Source organism: Battus philenor, unplaced genomic scaffold (assembly GCF_028537555.1).
Source record: "Battus philenor isolate CCGP_79_NKW_IND1 unplaced genomic scaffold, ilBatPhil1.0.hap1 SCAF_7, whole genome shotgun sequence".
NCBI classification, from domain to species: domain Eukaryota; kingdom Metazoa; phylum Arthropoda; class Insecta; order Lepidoptera; family Papilionidae; genus Battus; species Battus philenor.
Window position 1 is genome coordinate 11,081,730 of NW_027181737.1, and position 20,837 is coordinate 11,102,566.

The 20,837-nt window shown below is 33.8% G+C and overlaps 2 protein-coding genes across 2 annotated transcripts in view; one reads left to right on the forward strand and one right to left on the reverse strand.

Moving 5' to 3' along the window:
* spg (dedicator of cytokinesis spg) overlaps positions 1–20,837 on the reverse strand; it is a 71,713-nt gene that overhangs the window by 43,378 nt on the left and 7,498 nt on the right. The window contains exon 4 of the mRNA XM_068774287.1: positions 19,113–19,261. Within this exon, the coding sequence (XP_068630388.1) occupies positions 19,113–19,261 (149 nt within the window). The remainder of the gene's footprint in view (positions 1–19,112; positions 19,262–20,837) is intronic.
* On the forward strand, positions 2,360–17,827 carry Inx3 (innexin 3). Its single transcript, XM_068774096.1, has 9 exons — positions 2,360–2,574; positions 7,378–7,563; positions 13,994–14,190; positions 14,609–14,731; positions 15,065–15,160; positions 15,232–15,342; positions 15,507–15,643; positions 15,907–16,054; positions 16,356–17,827. Exons 2-9 carry the CDS (start codon positions 7,401–7,403, stop codon positions 16,539–16,541), a joined length of 1,161 nt encoding a protein of 386 aa, XP_068630197.1. The 5' UTR covers positions 2,360–2,574; positions 7,378–7,400; the 3' UTR covers positions 16,542–17,827.

The following is a 20,837-nucleotide window of genomic DNA, read 5'->3' on the forward strand; positions in this document are numbered from 1 at the left end:
ATTGTGATATATAATTTAAAAAGAGCAACTGTTGAGTTTCTGGCCCGGTCAACAACAATATAATAAAAGATCAATTACAGTTTGCTATCTTCATATAAGAAATTAAGTTTTGAAGCTAAAATGCATTTAATACAGTTAGTTTCATAAAATATCCTAGAGGGAATTTCAAGAATTATGTTTCAAAAAATTAATAAATCGTTAACAATTTCGTTCCATAAAACACTGATACATAAACGAGGAGACGTAGCCAAGCGGTAATGGGCAGATACTCGCGATCGCAGTCTTATATGTAATTCACATTGTGTATTAATTATACATGTGATTGCCTGCCACTGCTCACAAACAAGAGGATGGACAGCAGCGTACTCTGCGTACCATAATAGCACACTGTAATCGCCAACCCGCCTACCCAGTGTGGCGATTATGAAATATTACCCTCAAGATATATAGGGGAGGCCTGTGACTTGCATCCAGCGTCTATAGGCTAAAGCGGCAACGTAAACGAATATGAGTTAATGATAAATTCACAAGAGTATTCTCCTTGACGAATAGACTAGATACTTAAGCCAAATACAAAGAAAGCTCATTTATTCATTTGGCCATAGATATATCGTAACAATTTAAAATTGGGCATCTGATTTTATCTGTTGGAGTAATAGCTGTGTTGGAGGTAATCATCCAGGATACGAGTACAACTATTAATACCTAAAACCACACCCACCGTTAGTTTTAATGATCGCTATATAGTAAAAGAAAGCTGTGCAAACTACAGGGAAAACCAGTTTCAATGTGGTTGAACTCGGTGGTACGTGCCATTCGTCATTGTGGTTTAATTCTAACAGTTTTAATTCAAATTATTAAGAAACCAATCAATTGCTCGAAAGGGTAACAAAATTAAAAAAGGAAAACACTTCCAACTTTTTGTGCGGTATATAAATATTTCAATTAATTTGGAAAATAATTAACGAAATTGTCAATAGAAAAAATAGTACGTTGTATCTTGTATATCTAGCTAATATTACATACAACTGAAAATCGACAACACAGTAAGTGAAAATTATATAAAAAAAACTAAAAAAGTGAGAGACAGTAATCTTCAAGTAACGATTTTGAACCAGTTTACCACAAGTTCGCGTGGAGGTACTACGAGGGATAATGATTGTGTAATCATTATCCCTCGTTTCTCGTTTCTCGTCGTTTTTAGCAATTTCTAGATATTTCATAAGATGTCATATTTTCTACGTGAGACTTTTCATGTTGTCTTTATCAAATATGAAAACAGGTTTTAGTGTACATTCATAATTGTTTTGTATATTTTATAACGTGTTCAGTAATCAACTGTTGTTTACATAGGTAGATCAACTTTCGTAAATATTTCTTCATAAGCAAGGTTTATAATTATTAAACGATTTTCATTTAATTTTAAAATTTTCGTTACTTTGAGTTTAGTCATCGTTATAGTTACAATAAAAACTAAACATGATTTAGAACGATTTCGTTTATTGCTACGTCCTTTCTTGTGGGAAAACTGGTTACATAAAAAACTGCAATACAATTAATACTTATAACCCTTATTTATTTCACACACTGAACACAGCCAAATAATGAAAACATGAAAAAACTGAAGGAAACTGAAAAATAGTGTGCAAGAAACCAATGATGTGAAACCTATTTATCGTAATTTATTTCTTTATTTCTCAGGATCGAGACGGGGAACAGGTAGATGATCCGCATGCCTAGCCAATGACAGAGCCCCGGTCGCCTCCGTTGACCTCTGCCCAGACATTTATCTTAGTCCCTTTGTGTCCGCCACGAGGTATTAATAATTATTACTTAAGACGTCGTCAATGAATCGTCCTCAAATGATAATTATACATAAATTACACAATCTTACTAATTAAGCGTTATTTATACTTATTAAATCATAATTTAACAAAATACTTCCATGAAATTTGTATTATACTTTTAAACGCGAAACCTTTTAATCACGTCATTAGAAATCAAACTATAATTAATATTAATACTTGTTCTTTCGATATTAACACATAAGACTTCCTAAACAAAGGAAGCAATTTTCAATCGTATAAACCTGTAATTGTATGCATCTTTTAAAAAATTGCCATATATATTTCAAAGCGCCGCTAACTGAGAAAAGGAGTCATGATAGACTCGAACTCGTTCGACAGATTCTCAAACCTGACTACTGTGCATTTGGGATGGTAGAGCGAGAGGGGTGATGCGGGTACCGGTTTTGCTTTGAGCGAGAGTGAGACGAGTATAGATGCGTGCACGCCGCGCTGCCGGTAGTGAGTATTGAGATAGGCGCGAGCCGACGCGCCGAGTGCGCTTTCCAGTTCGTGTTCCCGTCTCGCAAGCAGCTGGTGTGCGCTACGCGGCCGCTGCCAGTTTCACTCCAGTCATATTACAATATCCATGACGTATCATTTAAGCTATGACGTATAACTGAACGTATACGCGCCATTAGCACTGTGTTTGTTGTGTTGTGATTTAAGAACGACAAGTGTCCGTGGCTTTTAGGGAATCATTGGGAAAAGTAACTGTTGATTTTTGAAGGTAAGTTGTGTCATAAAGACTCGGTTGGACGAATCAAAAACACGTTTCGGCGACGCGAGGAATGCAGTCCGACGGCATGTGTATGGGGGTATATGCAGGAACAAAAGCCTTGTGCCTAGTCATTGTGGATCTCTTTTTATTCCAGGCGCTTTCGCGTCGGAACCGTAGGTCAACAACGACGGAGTCCCGAATTCTTTAAATATATTTAAATAACCAATTGCAACATGTGAAAATGTGACAAGGTCTGCCTACCTGTGGCATTTTTTACTGTCATATACCTGAGCGTGATAAAGGATAAGGGGTATCTGAAAGTGTGAACGTACAAAAAGATTGGAAATAATACCAACTCTTTTTAAACAAAGCCGTGATAGACCTGATACTAATATTATTAGAATATTAATTTAAATTTATAACGAAGTTACGGCCGTATCGAAATGTCAATGGTTAATGACCTCAATACCTCAGTAAAAAATAAAATACCTTGTGCTATTTCAAATGGCGCTTTTTCAATTTTATTTCTAAGATTTGTGACGATCAAGGAACGATCAATATTGAGAAATAAAATTATGTTTTAAAATAATCAATACATGAAGGTGATATTCATTACATTGTCCATTTCATTTACCCGGATGTTAGACATTTATATTAAAATTACACTCGCATTTACAAAACCGATTAATTACTTTGTTAATAAATCTACTACATAATTATCAAGCTAGGTTCTTTATTAAATACCGAACATACATTATCATAAGTATTTCCAAGGAGTATAACTAGTTGATTCAATAACTCAATAAATACCTTAGAACGGGAGTAACCTTAACAATACAATACTTCACAAAACAAAAGAGAAGTCAAAGAAACCAAGTTGTTCCCACAATATTGAGCGGGAATTCATTCAAATTGTCGACTTGACACGGAGCATCTTTAACAGGTCACACTCTGTAGATTCCAGTCACGCAGTGTACACACCACCTGCATAGATGATCCAGAACTATCCATACATTCAGAACAAATTCCTGCGCTATTTATAACTAAGGTTTATTATCATTGTGTGCTAATTAAATAACTGACATCGTAATTAATGCAATGTCAATGTATTTACAATAATATTTATTAGCTAAAACTTATAAACCTTTCTCAATATAATTGAAAATAAATAATAGGTAGAAAACTATTTTAGAATGATCGTGTTATTTATTGATTTAATATTGTAAAGATAAACAAGGACAAAAATAAGTTTTCTATTTCGTACACTGCAATTTAACAATGTAACTACATATATTTTCATTGTTATTACATTCCGATATACGTAGATACAATTTTGGCTTTTTTTTTCTCTCAACTAGATCCTTCCACATGCCTTATCGAATACTCAAAAATTCCAAAAAATTTGGTGGAATATTTCGGCTAATTTAGCTCGAGTGTTCCGCTTTGCAACACATGTGGCGTTTAACTTTTATTAAAATATATAGATTTTAAAGTTTCCCGCTCTTTTGCCGCTAATAGACCGAGAACCGAAACTCGGAGTCGACGAAACACGCATTGGTATGCATCGCCCGTCATAACAATTAGTCCGTACAAGTTTCACAATACGCGACTCGCTTACAAATCTTCACGAACGCATCTGTAACTTTGACCTTAACGCGATAAACACAGTTCACAGATGTTTAATTACGTAATTATTCATATTGGTTACTAAGACTACCGTAATAGCGAATACGCACTTAAACATATGATATATCTGTAATTATAACAAAAAAAAAACATTAATAAAATTACTATTAAACAAAAAAAACTAAATTTTAATACACGGGATATAAACAATTTCGCATGTAATGATAAAAAAATTATAATTGTTTCAAATTATTCATCTAGGTTATAGATAAAGATTTTTTCCTCTTATAATAATAATTATAAATACGCACGATAACGGATTACCAACTTTTAACAGTTGAAACTGGGATTACTTGTAATATGAGCATCACACTAGGGTAACCGCAACAGGGATACTCGCTGTTTCCGCATTACCTGATATTGTCTTGATGACAACAAAGGTTCTCTAATCGATCAAAACATCTACTTTTATGTAAAACTCACTACGAATCATTTTAAAACACTTTCTTCACTGAACTATATACAGAATTATTTAAAATAACTTTAAAATCTTTTAGGGGGTGAATATGCAAGGGCGATTTACTGTCAATTATTGTATGGTAGACCATATTCAAAAATCGTTGGTTTCATAAATGATTAATAATGTAATGACAGTAAGAAAAAGCTTTTTCGAATTCTGATTACTACATATTAAAGTTAACAATAATTTACTATCTGTCCCTGCAGTTTTATACTGCCAAAAGTTATTGGCCCATCCCATTACAATGAAATACATTTCACCGTTAAAGCTTCACTACCCTATTTCCTAACTTCTGGTACATATATGTTTTAATCTCGCAAGGCAATCAATTTTTGTCCTGTATTCAGTTAGATATTTTTTAATTTCAGTGTTAATTTCTCTTATTTCTATTTCTGTGTATGAACTAAATAAACTATATACGGCCATTTTTGCCAGTTTCGCCAAGTATTACGACAGACAATCCACCGTCACTTGTATCGGACCACAGATTACCTAATAATTGCAGTACAGATCGATGTCGCGACATTAGATACGCTTTTACACATCGATGTTTTTACTATCTTAATGTTTTCTTGTCTTTTGTCTGTCTTCGTAACTGAAGACCAATACAATACCATCGAGAAACATGAGATAGATATCTGCCGTACAATACGTAAATGTTATAGAAGCACCTTATAGATTTTCTATAGGACCGGTTGGAAAAAAGCAACATTCAGCGTCTTACGACGACCTTAGTAACGTCGTCTGCCCGTTTTGTGGCTGGACGTCGTACGTTTGCCGGTCTGTGGTCTCCACTCTAAAATTAGCCTGCACCCGTCCATTATTGCTATTATTTAAAATAATTATATCTACACTGTTTTGATAGACAAACGACCTTGTTCGTCAGAAGACGTTGGAAATATATGGGGTAAGCTTATATCAAGCTGTGGACGTCTAATGATAATGGTAGCGCTTAATATCCGAAATGAAAAGTTGATTACTAAATGTTCTGATATTTCCAAGAAGCATGCAAGTACACTTCCTATTGTTCGAACACGGATGCATGGTGGTACACCGGGATTCCTTTCCCACGGACTGGTTGCAGCATTATGCGAGCCATCCATTACGCGTCGGCCGCGCAGACGAGCGCGTCGCATGCAATTAGTGTTCATTCAGGGAGCCGTCGCGTGCCGACCGCCTCCAATAAACCAACCAATGCACAACCTCGGTTTGTTATCTCCATGCATTCTTTGTTCAATTTACAGTAATTAATAATAAATACAAAAAATTGCATAATTTGTTAATTATGCCGGTATAAATGTATTACTTATTGCAGGAAACGTATCTTGTTTCCTTATATAATAAAAAAGATCGTTGTAATGACGTATATATACTACTGCTATCGTGTAAAGAATGTTTATCGGTGCCCTTTCTTTACACCCAAATTATTACCGATGAGCAAACAGTTTACAAATCGAACACTCTAAGTAACTTGCAACAATACCAGATATTAGTCAAAGACGAGAGAACATATGAAGTTTAAATTTTATAACAAAGTTTCTTGAGGCAAACGTGATTATGTCCGTAATCATAAAGCAGTCTCGAAAAATCGTTAAAAGATTGTCGCTACGCAAACTTCAAACTGGTTTCCGCGTAAAATTCGCATTTGCTCGCTGTAAGAGCAACAGGCTTGGGTATACGGAGTGAAGGGGGAGGTTTCGAGCGCAGGAGGCGGACGAACATCGGGCGGTCGACGACCCGCCGCATGCCCTGCCGGCACACCATTCGCCTTCGTCGCGGTCGACCTGATCCTACTGCGATTATGATAAAGACTTTTATAACATACTTGTCTCTAAATGGTCACGCGGTACACATTCAAATAACCTAATTATTAATACACTCGAAAGAATATGTGACTCTCATATTAAAATTTTAAAAATGTTAATTTAGTTGAAGCAGATCGGGTGCTGTTGATAATAAATGTATATTCATTTATCTGCAAGCGACCTAGATACTAGAAGACACTGCGTAGGAACGGGATCAAGAAGTCGCAAGGTCAAATTAATTCATCAACTACCCACTAGGATCGTATTCATTCAATTCCACATTCATATTTCATAACTACGAAACAGCGGCGGTATTTCTAAAAGGTCATAAATGGATAAATTATAAATAGATTTAACTACGTGTCTATAACGACGCGTGTGACCGGTTGAACCGTGAAGTTGAATATAAGCCCGTAAAAAAAACTTGGAAGCGTGATTGTAATACAGAGCGTGGGCGAAGAGTAGCTACGTCGTTAAATTATACAAGAGGTCATTGATTGAGAGGTAATGTCTTTGGTACTTATCTGATTCTAAACATTGATTGGTGGAGTTATTTGCAAGTTAATGTAGTTAAGTTCTTCGTAGCTTAAAAACCGGACCTTTATCGGAGTGTGAAAAACAAATACAGATATAAATCCGGGACACTGTACAAACACGGAGAGACGTACACGTCCAGAGATTACGAAACGGAACGACGTAAAATTTACCGTTTACGTTCGCTTTTAGTATGTGTGCCGCATGGCATTTGTCACAATGGACAGACGGTCACGTTTTATTTATAGACGTCTTAACCCTAACCATTGTCTGTTATTTGTATAGGCTTTAATTTCGAACTTATGAATATAATTTCTTTCATTTCAGACAAGACAAAGAATTAACCCAAGATGGCGCTCTTCGGTATGGCGTCGGCGGTGGCGGGCTTCGTGAAAGTCCGCTACCTGATCGACAAAGCTGTTATTGACAACATGGTGTTCAGAATGCACTATCGAATTACTTCCGCCATATTGTTCCTGTGCTGTCTGCTTGTCACGGCTAATAATCTTATTGGTGAGTTCAACATCCAAAGCTTACTTTTATTCTAATCCGCTACTTAATATGACATTATAACGACAGTCTCAAGTTATATTTTCTAATTTAAAATGATGCTATACATAAATTAACATTTAATTAATGCAAACAATCACAGCATTGCTCCTTTTAACCGTGAAATCTAATGACCTAGAAACTAGAGACCGAATAACCTATAGATACTGGGAAATAACAGTCCGACTGGCCAGTGATCTCGTAACAACCGTAAAAATGTGTGACTCACTTTCAGTTCATTGTTCAGAGCGGACAGTGTATGTAACAGTTACCGAAATTGAGACATCACGTCAAATTGCTCGTGCAAACAGCACAGCGTGGATGGACATTGATAAGGTTAAAACCGTTAAAACTAATCGGGACATTGAACTTGTCCCACACGGTAGTCACGACTTGAACTAAGCAATAATGATGACGTTTCAACGCCTACAAATACAGAACACTTACTAAATAAAACTTGGTTGGTATTAACATTTAAAATGAAATTAGACGGGTGACTAAAACACGAGTGAACCTTATGAGTCCGTAGAAAAACGTTAATTAAATCTAAGTAATGAATCTCTGTACTCCAATAACGTAATTTATCTGGTAATGGAGACCGCAAATTAATTAATGACGTCAATTTTATTCACGATTCCAATCATCCTACTGTCGGTGCGGCACTCACGATGGATGAAAAAAGATTAACTCAAGATAGATTAATTACGTAGCTAAATAAAATAGAAATATTTTAGGCTGCGAGAAATATTTAAAAACAAGTCAACCATATGTTTATTCACAACGAAACAATAACACAATCAAAACTTTTTTAAGACGGTAGAAAAATTAAGGTTGTATTTAATATTTTTACCTGTATTTTTACACTGCCTACAAATCTGCGAGAGATGGTTTTAACAACAAATAGCATTAGACGCAAAATTATATATTATTAATTTATTAATCTTAGGAAAGACAAACTTAATTTGCAGTTAATGCAAGAGACAAACAAAGACGTTCTTTTTTTCTTATTGACACAGTTTAAAGTTAATTTTTAATGATTTTATTCGAATTTTTTATTTAGTGCCATCTCTATTAGCTATTTATTGGGTTACTACGATTTATGTTTTTTTTTAGAAGATAGCATGAGATACCACCCGGGTGATATCTTATGCTATCTTCTAAAAAAAACTTAATTTATTATAACCGAATAAACAATTCTTTGTTTGATTTGTTTAATATGTATTTAAATAATGTTATAACATTTAATCGTACATCAAAAATACACTACTGTATTGGGGCTTGTTTATAATAAGTGTTATCGCGTGCCCCTCATTTAGTGGTGTTTCTAATATAAACATTGTCAACTTAATAGTCGTTTAGTTTGACTCGAGCCATTACTATCTATGTTTAGGTTATGTTTGTACCTTTTTTATTTAAAGTCTGTTAATAAGTGATTATATTTATTAAATTCTTGTCAAAGATGCTCCGAAATTCTAGAGTTTTAGAAGACATTAAATTAATCATATCCATAATCACATATATGAATCAAATTAACTATACTTTTATAATGAATTAATAATGCAAGAAATGAAATAATTGAAAACCGTTTCGTCTGTCTTTTGCATGGGGCGTTTATTTTATTTCACATTCAAAAAGAAAAGTGTATTAAAGACATAAAAAAATAGAAAGTCATGTATTTAGAAGCGCCAATCACATCACAGTGATATTTAATAACTCAATTATTATTAAATATATTGAACATCACCGTGAGATCAGTAGTGGGTTACCTCATTGTTATTCATAATATCAACGCATGTAATTAATCTACATTCGTTTCGCAAGATAATCAAAACAACCAGATCGTGTTACAATTTCATATGCGTCGTCTTTACGAACGATGCGCACATTAGCAAAACTTCACTCGACACGATGATATGCAACTTATGCAGAAATTGAAGTTACTTCATTATAATTGGCGAGGACAATAATCCTATGATAGCTTTGTAGACAAAAGATCTGAATATTGAGAGAAGCTTGATTTCGTAATCTTTAACAAAATCAAATGTTTTAAAGAAAACCGCATGCACATGCACCATCTGGGCGAAATGGCTTTTACGTCTAATGCGTTTTGTCTAACCGCATCAGGACCCAAATAAATAATGTTTAATTTTTAGGGACGCCGTCATCTAGCACTTTTTGTACCATAACGATAGCATTCCTACAATAAACAAATACATATGTTCTAAGACTTCAAAATTTACTTTCATACAAAATTTAACATAACTATACATTTTATTAAAATGTATGTATGTTTGTTTACATGTACGTTTTGTACACGTTAACTACCTATTATTTATAATTCTTATGTTTCCATACTATAATTGTCTGAAAGAAATTGCGTCGTGTGATAACATCGTCCGTTGTACTTTTTTATTTATTATTATGAAATTATTTATATACTTTCTAGCGTTTACGATAAAGAATATTAAATTAAATTACACATTAAAATTAAAATAATTTTGTTTAACCTATTTCACTAAAGTTAAAAAAAAATTAAATTACAAATAAATCAGTTAATATTTTAAAACTTCAATCCACGCGTAGTGAACAGAACATGCCCCTCGTTTCAAAACGAGTTCATACAATTGCTCTCGTTTCCCCTATAACGAATTATTATTAATGTACATAGGCATAATAAAAACTAAAATGAACAATGCTTAATAGTAAAACGCACGTACTTGCATTTTATAATACATGCGCAAACACATTATTACTGTATAACATAACAATCACCGGACCTAGATTGCATTAAGTCACGTTTTTGAACCTAACGCGTATCCAAAAATTTATTTGCACATAAAGCAGTTACTTTAAACTACTCCATATATATTTCAATTGTTTTGTTCATTTTTTTTGTATAAAAGTAATATAACTAACAAATAAATATTACTAAGTAGATAATTAAGATTTCTTTCACCGAGAAAAGTTTAATCTGTATTATTTTTATAAACAAGTACTTACGTTTACCTAAACAGTGATCGGGTGCATATGTAAGATCCGTTAAAGCTTCAAAGGGATAAATATATAGCTCAATTAATATATTATAAATGTTATACAAAAATCAATGATTTCAGAAATATCAATAACGTAATATATGATAATAAAATATGTTTTCAAAATTCGGTTTACTACGTATTATAATTCGTATACTATCTGTTTCCGCAGACTTTGTACTGACGAAGTTATTGGACCGTCGTGCTTCATCAATTTTAATGTTCACTTTATACATGGTTATTGGAAATTAAAGCATTTGATCCTTTTACATCTGTAACCAATCATCTTATTTTTACGTGTCATGTTCACTTTTTATATAGCATTTATATATCTTATTGTTGCTAAGATATTTTATCTAAATGCAACGTAAGACTTCGTGACCCACTGCACACACCTGAGCAACATTTGCACGTCAGGTGTTTGTAATCAAAACACCGCTGCAAAAGCAAGCGATAAAAATATTGTACAAGCAAATGTTGCTGTGATAAAGCTTTAATAGAAATTTAATACCCCGGTTTTTATACCTCCATACATAAACGTTGTCGACGATATAAACTTCAGACTTTTAAAGACAAATAGGTAAGATACACGAAAAATTATACAAGTAAAACTCAACATCGTGGTGTTATATGATAACTATTGAAATTTACAACTCTATTATTTGTAAAGAAAACCTTCTGGATATTTAGTCAATATTTATAATAAAGTATCTTTAATCTGTGTTATAAGGCATCAGATTACTTTCCTTATACATTATGATTGGTTATGAAAGTTTTAAAGCTTTTACGCCTATTTCTAGTCACTTATTGATCACTCTGAAATATGTTGCATTAATATATTTTTCTATTGAAATGCGACAGGCTAACTTCTAGAAGTAACCTTTAGGGACAGATGGTAAACCATAATTAATTTAATATTAAGAACAGTTTTTTGAATATATAATTTAACCACTGATTTTTAGATAGGACGTTTACAACAAATTAGCTATACATTCACACCTTTGAAGCTATTACAACTTTGACTAATCGCCCTATATCTATGCTGTGGCGAAAATGGTGATAATGTCTTAAATAGTATTACGTGTCCACAACTATTGATTTAAATAGACAAACGACCTCTGTATCTTATTCTTCCTATAATTTTCATACCCACACGTATTTTTAGCAACTGCGAACAGCTGTGATCACTTTAACATAGTAAGTTTAACGACAATTTAGCATATAACACTGGCAAGTCGTAATTGTGAACTTTATTTCAATATAAGTATGAAATTTACATCGAATCGCATCGGTCCTTACAACATGAGCAATGATGAAGTTTATAACGAGCCGAAGTTCGCCGTGACCCAGTCTACCGGCGAGCGCTCGCAGGCAAACGGAGCCGGCGCGAGTTATCGTCGATCGTTAAACCTTATCACACGTGTCACCAATATCTGCCTCTTACCTAACGATCGCCTAACGGGACTACAATTAACATAACGAGAAGCGGATCGCATTCATTTCAAGTCGCGTCAAGCCTCGAAATATTTTATAATGTTTGAATATAAAGAATACGTAGGACGAGAGAATTTAGTTTAAATGTTTTGTGGAGTTGTCTTAAGTCATTAATAAGTTATATTTTGGAAATAAATTACATATTCTATTAGAAATCTAAGGAGGACTATGTCCAGTATTACGTCCTACGGCTGAAATGATGATGATCAATGAAAACTACATCCACAAATCGACCTGGCAAACATGATTTTGTCCAGATACAACAACTCGTAAACTTAAATCGACGCGTCAATCTAAACATGAAGTAATTTAATACCAGGATATTTCCTTGACTTGAATTTTATTTACAAAAGAAAAATAAGTTCAGTATGAATTATGTATAAAATGAGAAATAGTGCCTACGAAACAACAAAAGTACGGAGCTAGTATAGAGTCCCGTAATACTTGGTTACTAAACTATAAGAAAGACAACGTCGTTGGACTCAGATGTACATTAGAATCCGTTTAAATTTCACGTTAGTTAAGACGAACTGGAGACTAATTCGATGATAAACGTGCTAACTATGCCGAGTGCTCGTTAAACGGTAATTAGCCTGCATGTGGCAGTAACAAGATATTTAGACATACATTTTACATTCGCTCATTTATAAATAGGACAGGCATTCTTTCACTTTAAAATTTTAATGTACCTTTTATGTAAATATATCACATCAAACGTACTGAAAATGCATATTGTGAAGTTGAACACAGAATATATCCAATCACATTTCCATTTCCTGTATATAAACTTGTAAAATCATTGAAGTCCAGTAATCTCGCATTCGCGTTTTGCATCATTACTAACCATTGATAAAAGATTCAATGCCAACAAACTGTATGTGAGTGACCGTAACATTATGACCAAAACAGCATACGCTAGTATAATAGAGTAAGGTATTTCATTAGTCAACCTTAGTCATTTCAGTAACTCAACCTCTAAATAAGGATAAATTTAAACATTTGCTTAACATGAATAATACTTTCTTAGAACGTTAAACCTGTTTCGGTGACAAAGAAGGAAAATTTAAAACCGATTTTAGGATAAAATTATGCCTTTATTATATTGTCGATTTTTGTTACTAAAGTGTCTATGCGTTCTTCATAAATGGATAGACAACGATAGCGGTTCCGCGACGTGGTAGCTTATTAGGTTATAATGCAATGTATCGGGTGGGGTAACCATAGCGGACAAGGTGATTCAATTCACGGCCGATACAATTACTACTGACAGGGGCCACTACAGTTAAATCCGTCCTCGACAGTGTAATATACCACGTGTTCTATGCAGTGACGAGGAAATGCATATAAACGATACTATGTCTCTCACGGTAGCATCTATGCAAAGTAACCAAATAGAATTTTTATTTTAGATATTTCCCTTCAGTTAATTAAAATTAGATATTTTCGTTTACGGTATGTAACAAAAACAAAGTATTCAATATCTCGTAATTTACTTTACCGTTCACTAATGACTGACTCGTAATAAGGACGACGTTGTTGATAACACAAAATAAACAAATCTGAACAGTAATGAGTCAACTTCAACACATCAGTATCCTAATTTTCTGCTGTTTACATACAAAACTATTATTGGAGGAAGTAAAGTTAATTTGAATCGACTAACGTTATAAAAAGCTATATGAAAGGATTGAGCAACGACTTTAATTCGAGGATTATTATTTAAGTCCTTTTAATAATCCTGCATTGTTTCCGTCACCATGAATTAGTTAATAATGTCAGATTTTCTCATTCTGACAATGAATTTAGGTCGAATACGCATTTATGAAAGTTATAATTAAATTTCTAACAAATCGCTCTTTTGTCCTCAGGCGACCCGATATCTTGCATCAACGACGGGGCGATTTCTGCGCACATCTTAAACACTTATTGCTGGATAACGTACACGTTCACCCTGCCTTACACTAAGAACAAAGGGATCGCCCACCCTGGCCTAGGCAACGAGTATGAAGAGGAAAGACGTATACACGCTTACTATCAATGGGTGCCGTTCATGCTGTTCTTTCAGGTTCGACCACATATTTTTATGCTTGACATCTCTTTAAATTGCTTTTATTTTATTACATCTAAGGCTACCCACCCGTATTTAAATTGTTGTTTCTATTAACCCTTCATTGTTGCCACTGTTGGGACACAGAGAGGGTAAGTCATTATAGAATATTTGGATCATGTGATCATGAGAGGTATCTCTCATATTCACATACCTACAAAATTGCAAGCTTTCACACATTATTATTCTTCACTGTAGGTCGTACGTTTTTAACTATAAGTCTACCCACTAATTTATAATAAAATTATCGCTTTATAATTATTATGAGAAAAACAGATAAAGAGAAATACAGAGTCGATGAACATACTTTTGTAATGAATTACTACATTGTCATTGTATATTTATCTACATCAGTATATGTTCGATAACATTCCAGGGCCTGCTCTTCTACATACCTCACTGGATCTGGAAGAACTGGGAAGAGGGCAAGGTTCGCATGATATCGGACGGTATGCGCGGCACGTCAGCCTGCATCGCGGACGATAAGAGCAAACGTCAGGTAAACAATCAACGTTGTATTATTCCCGATCGTGTCCCGCTACTGTGTAATAATTATGATTGAAACAGTGTTCCGACTCACCAATTGGTACAATTGAGATAAGGCTCCGAGCTAATAAAACTTGATATCCTTGGTAATTGACCTGGAGATCGTGGTGACACGAGTATCGTTATTTGTGCTTCATGAACAGTTGCTTGTTTAATAATCGGCCGCGAAAGGAATATTATTGTAATCAGTACAGAATTTTAAAACACGTGATCTTTATACTACGTACGTTTCCTATATACGCACATTATAAATTTTAACTTTAACGTATTTATCAATGTATTGCAGAGCCGTTTGGTGCAATATCTCTACGAAACTCTTCATATGCACAACACTTACTCCTTCGGCTATTTCTTCTGTGAAGTTCTGAACTTTGCCAACGTTGTAAGTATAAAATCATTTTTTGTTAAATAAACTATGTAGTTCATGTATAAAAGGAAAATATTCTTTTACAGGTTGGGAACATCTTTTTCCTGGACACTTTCCTCGGAGGAGCTTTCCTGACTTACGGCACTGATGTTGTAAAGTTCTCCAATATGAACCAAGAGCAACGTACTGATCCTATGGTACAACATTTATTTAATGATTTTTTTTTCAAAAATATTGATCAATACTGAATTGCTTTTATATTTTATACAGAATTTTACTCATAGCAAAGTGTAATCGACACTGATTCAAACAACGTCAGAATAATACAAATTTAATAACAATATATAAATGTCTTTTTTAGATTGAGGTGTTCCCGAGGGTAACAAAGTGTACTTTCCACAAGTTTGGTGCCTCTGGAACAATCCAGAAACACGACGCGCTGTGCGTTCTCGCACTTAACATCCTTAACGAAAAGATATTCATCTTCTTGTGGTTCTGGTAATTATCAACACGTATATTTGCTTATCAGTTTTATCGTCTTTTGGTACTGACTAATGCGAACATTTGAATGCATGCTTGCCTCAAAAACAAAAAAGGTCCTTCATAGGTAAGTGAACCCACTTCCTTAATGCAAAATTAATTGTTTTTTTTATTATTTTGATTGTAGTTTATAAGACGCTTCCTTGTTTATAACAAGTACTTGAGTAAGTATTGATGTTAGGATTATCGCAAGGAGTAATATTATTTTGTGTCTATCGTAGGTTCATTATCCTGTCGGTGCTCTCTGGTCTGGCGCTCTTATACTCGGCGGCTGTGATCCTTCTTCCGAGTACTCGCGAAACAATCCTCAAGAGACGTTTCCGTTTTGGTACCCCTAACGGTGTTGAGGCCCTCGTTAGAAAAACACAGGTTTGGCATTAACTTATTAATATTTTTTTCTTAAGACGCATAGCCTAACTTTTTTAACAGTATCTAAATTACATCTTATTACGCCATTAAAAATCTAAACTCTTTATGTAGTCATACCATGAAATAACTGGGCACAAACGCTCATAAGAGTGTACCTTGGAATGGACTGTGGACTCAATACGCGCAGAGCTATTGGCGACCGAAATAATTATATTTCGGGTCGTTTAGTTAATGTGTGTTTATTTTAAATATTTTATGATTATTTGTTTAAAGACTGACATAAAATTGCACGGTGTTTCAGGTCGGCGATTTCCTCCTATTGCATCTTCTTGGACAAAACATGTCACTGCGTGTGTTCGGTGAAGTGTTAGACGAACTATCACGCAGGCTGCACCTTGGATCCAACGCACCATCTGCCCCCTCGACCCTCGAAATGGCGCCGATCTATCCAAACATCGATAAGTATTCGAAGGAAACGGAGACGTAAGCTGAATGAAGAAAGACCGCGTATATCTCCTATACATGTTTTGAAAAATCTTCGTAATTATTTCGACTATTTTAGATAATCATGACGCGATATCTCAATTTGTGTAGAGGAGACATGGCTGTTACTGTTCCTTATATTTAGTTTTTCAATTTATCTTTTTCAATATGCTCATGCTTACGGTAGATAGTGTTGTTTCTTCGTTTGAAGATAATTCCATTGCGCTATCGTCACTCGATACATTCCTATGATTTTGATATGTAGTGTTCACTGCATTCAGTGAAGAAACAAGACATATTTTCCCTCGTAAGACGTCAGAGCTTTAACATGGTCTCGAAAATTTTGTTATGAGTGAAAGTATGGAAACTATTTTAGAATTATAAGTCGAAATAAAGATCATGACATTAGACAATATGAATTTTTTTATGTTAGTAAATTCTCCAGTATGTTTGCGAGTGCGCTTAAATTGGACTAACAGTGAAAGTTTTCGTTTTTTTTTATATACAGGATATATTATAACACAATGTTTTTAGAAGTCGTTAATGTGTTAGAAACAATATATCAACGCTCAGACTTTTTTGATAAAATATAGAGCGTATATTCCACGTAAACAATTGAAAAGACATTTGAACAGATTTCACTTAGGCTTTAAGTAAAATACTTTGATCTATTGTAAGACAAGAAAAGTATTAGCGTATGTTTTGCCTATTGATTTAATTTTTCTATTTAGTTTAAGATGAATATAAAATTAAATACTTGGTAGGAAAAAAAAACATTTATTTTTTTACCAAGTATGTGAATATTGTACGAATATTATAGTGAACACTGGTGCAAAAGAGGTGTGTAATATGTATAAAATATATTATACTCATATATACTTTACTCTGACCATTGTGCCATTGAGAGGAGTTAAGGCCATGCAAAAGTGCCGAGCTTGCATTTTTGTAACAAAAAAAGTATGTTTTACTTTTGAAAATGACACTATTTTAGTTTTAAGATAATTTTTTTCAGTCATTTAAGCCATATATCATAAGTGCCTTATGCTGTAACGTCGCTTTTATTCCACGAATCTCCAAAATCTTCCATGTTAATAATTAAGGCATAATAGCACATGGTATACTATATAGGATATATTTAGGATAATGAAATTTATGACGGTATCTCGACACTAAAATAAGAATCAATTGGTTTTATGTTAAGCATTCCTAGAATTAAATCATTTCGTTGTATTCAACACTATGTTTAGGAAGACTGCCTTTGTAACGATTATTTTCATGTATTTTTTTCTTGATTTAGAATAAAAAATAAACAAATATAAAACAATGTTTTATTTCAAAAACTTTCACATAAATTATGTAGTAGCAATATAAGCTATGTAGTTTGTAGAAAATATGACCGAAATTAAGATTATTATATACAATTATATTTTTTGTGCAACAGATAAATACATTCCCTCCCCTTCCTTGGGTCGTATCCGTCACCACTGATATATATCACCAAACACATATCACATATCAAATAAGGATATTAGAATTAGTTTTATCAGATAGTCAAAATTGCAAATATTATTTTGGTTTATCAGGAATAAAGACAGCCGTAGACAACCGAAAGTAACCGAAATCTAATCGCCAGTTTGAAGTGGCAATAAGCAGGTCACATACCGCTCAAAACGGATAGCCGCTAGGACCTTAAGGTTCTAGAGTGGATATCACTGGCAAGCGCAGCTTAGGGCATCCATTCACAAGACTCACGCTAGACGCATGCCGCTTCCAGCCGGTCTTATTGGAAATCTATGGGGAAGGTTTGTGTCCAGCACCGGACGTCCAGTGATGATGATCATTTGAAAGTCGACATTAATTACCAAAATGTTTTATTTTTAACCATTAACATATAAGAGTCAATATTTTATCATTGCGTCTTACTATACCATTCGTATAACAGAGTTACTTTAATAAACTAGTTTATCACACACACAGACATTACCGTCATTTTTACCGAAACAAAAACATTTTACGATTATTAACGTCGCGCTATAATCATTTATATTATCATCTTATTTATATATCATTTATTTTTCCTATCGTTACACTCTCACTTTTCACTCGTCATAATGTCACGCGGGATAGCGCAAATTATGCAAGTTTAGTGCAGAACTTTAATTTAAAAACATAATTGCCTTGTAATAAATTTACTAATGCTAACTTCAAAGGGATTCCATTGCCAAAAAAACCTTTCCAGGTTAAAATTCACAGTTATTTGAAAACTTTTAATAAATTTATATTACACGATATTTCTAGGTTCGATATATCTATTAATTTAAAGATTTATCACCTTTTTAAAAAAACTACCTTTAAGAGTTGTTCGATAAAAAAATACTTAATTTAAAACGGCAGTTATTACATTAAAAAATTGTGATAAAATTATTTATTAACTATCAAAATAATTGCATTCAAAGATATCGTCATCATGTTACACAAAGTCCACTGCAAAGCACATGCCTTCCCGAAAGATCGCCAATGACCGGTCTAAAGATGGTTATATTTCTAAATTTATTACTGAAAATAATTTACTTACCTATTACCCCAATCGAGTTTGGCGACGAGCTTTAACCGGAGGGCCCTGGTTTGGTCTTGAGTAAGAGTACCAGCTAGTAAAGCGCGTCGACCGCTCAGAAGCTCCCTCATCACTTTTGCTACCGCACTGAATCTGTAAGTTTCGCGCTCCTGAAAAAAAAACCTTCATTAGAATTGATGATAATACTATAAATAATAAAAGATTCTAACTGTCCTTATTAAGATTAAACTGATAAAAACATTATTTGATCAGAAACTGTCTAATCGAAAAACGTTTGCTGGCCACCCTGAATGGTAATTCTTATTTTTAAAAGGGTCCTATAATTAACGCAAGACTAAATTTGCCGCCATTTTTACATGTAATCGTCTGTAATCCCTAAGTATAGTTTGACAGCTGAAAGTAAAAACAAAGCGCGGTATGGTACAAATATGTGTTTTTCCTTTTTTACAATTTTCAAAGACTACGACCTTATTTCGAATATGATATAAAATATAATATACCTAAAGTGTGTACATTTTCAATCTTTAATCCATGTAATATAATTTCATCAATAATTAGTTAACACAAATTCTGCCATCTTTTTTACTAAATGAAAGGTTTCCGAAGAAGTCCACGTGGATCACCAGGGGTCATCAGCCACGGCCCGCAAGCAGGTAATATTTTAAGCAGCGACTGTTGCTTGAAAAAATTGCATATTCAGCACGTGTCAATCCATATCGAGTTCAATGTGTAATAATTACAAATTACTTATTTCAATAAATATATCCTTTTTCTTTTTTAGACTCCGTGCGGTGAATTTCTAAATGAAATAAATGAGATTGATTGGTTCTTTGTGCTGATAATAGTCGTCACAAAAAGAAAAGCTTGATCAACTTTAGTCTTTGCTATCCACTCACAGTTCAAATAATTAATTAATCAATATATTCACACGTTTTTCTCGAATTTCGAAAAAATTTCGAAAACTTGATAATTCGCGGATAAGAGTAATCTAGGGAATCTCCACATTTTTGTCGTTACCGGATCGAGAAAAATTTTAAAAGTTATCTATGAGAAAAGTCTGGAAAACTCTACACTAAATTATAAAATAACATGCACATAGCAATTATAAATTAAAAAAATATTATTGAGATATTTGTTTTAAACCTTTTGGTGCCGGGTGCCGATTTATCGGCTTCTACTACACTGGTGAGAAATGCCAAAGCCGATAGATATATCGTCCCACGCCTCTACTTTTTAAACACCATCAGAATACTACGAAGCCTAGTGGCTTACTACTCGCATTAACTCTATTTGAAAATAAATTTGTAATAAGTACGTATATAAATCGTCTAACTTCATTATCAGACAGTTAAAAAATATAGTTTTTTCATTTTAACTCTATTCCCATAGAAGAAGACGACTGAGTATGGAGGTACCGAAATGTTGCACCAATGTATATCTAACACAAACACCTGTGGTGACCGTTCCAGCAACTTCCAAGCTGCGGCGTCATTTGCTGTGGCTTTGGGCCCTTATGCAACCTTTTCGAGATATCCATCATAATGAATAGAGAAAAACTAGTGTCAATATTTTGTTCTCTACTTCATTCAAAGTAATATGCTTTTTGAATCATGTAAATATTGTTAGGTTTTTATGCGCATTTTCCCAAACCCTAGTAAAACTGAAATTTAGCCGGTTATTCTCGCATAGGCACATTTTTTTCGCCTCGCACTAAAAGGGTTAATA

Bases quoted from the DNA above. Each gene is read 5' to 3' on its own strand.
- Inx3 (XM_068774096.1), top strand. From the start codon at position 7,401: ATGGCGCTCTTCGGTATGGCGTCGGCGGTGGCGGGCTTCGTGAAAGTC. The intron at 15,343-15,506 runs GTACAACATTTA...TGTCTTTTTTAG, and splicing joins AGCAACGTACTGATCCTATG to ATTGAGGTGTTCCCGAGGGT. The intron at 15,644-15,906 runs GTAATTATCAAC...TGTCTATCGTAG, and splicing joins TTCATCTTCTTGTGGTTCTG to GTTCATTATCCTGTCGGTGC.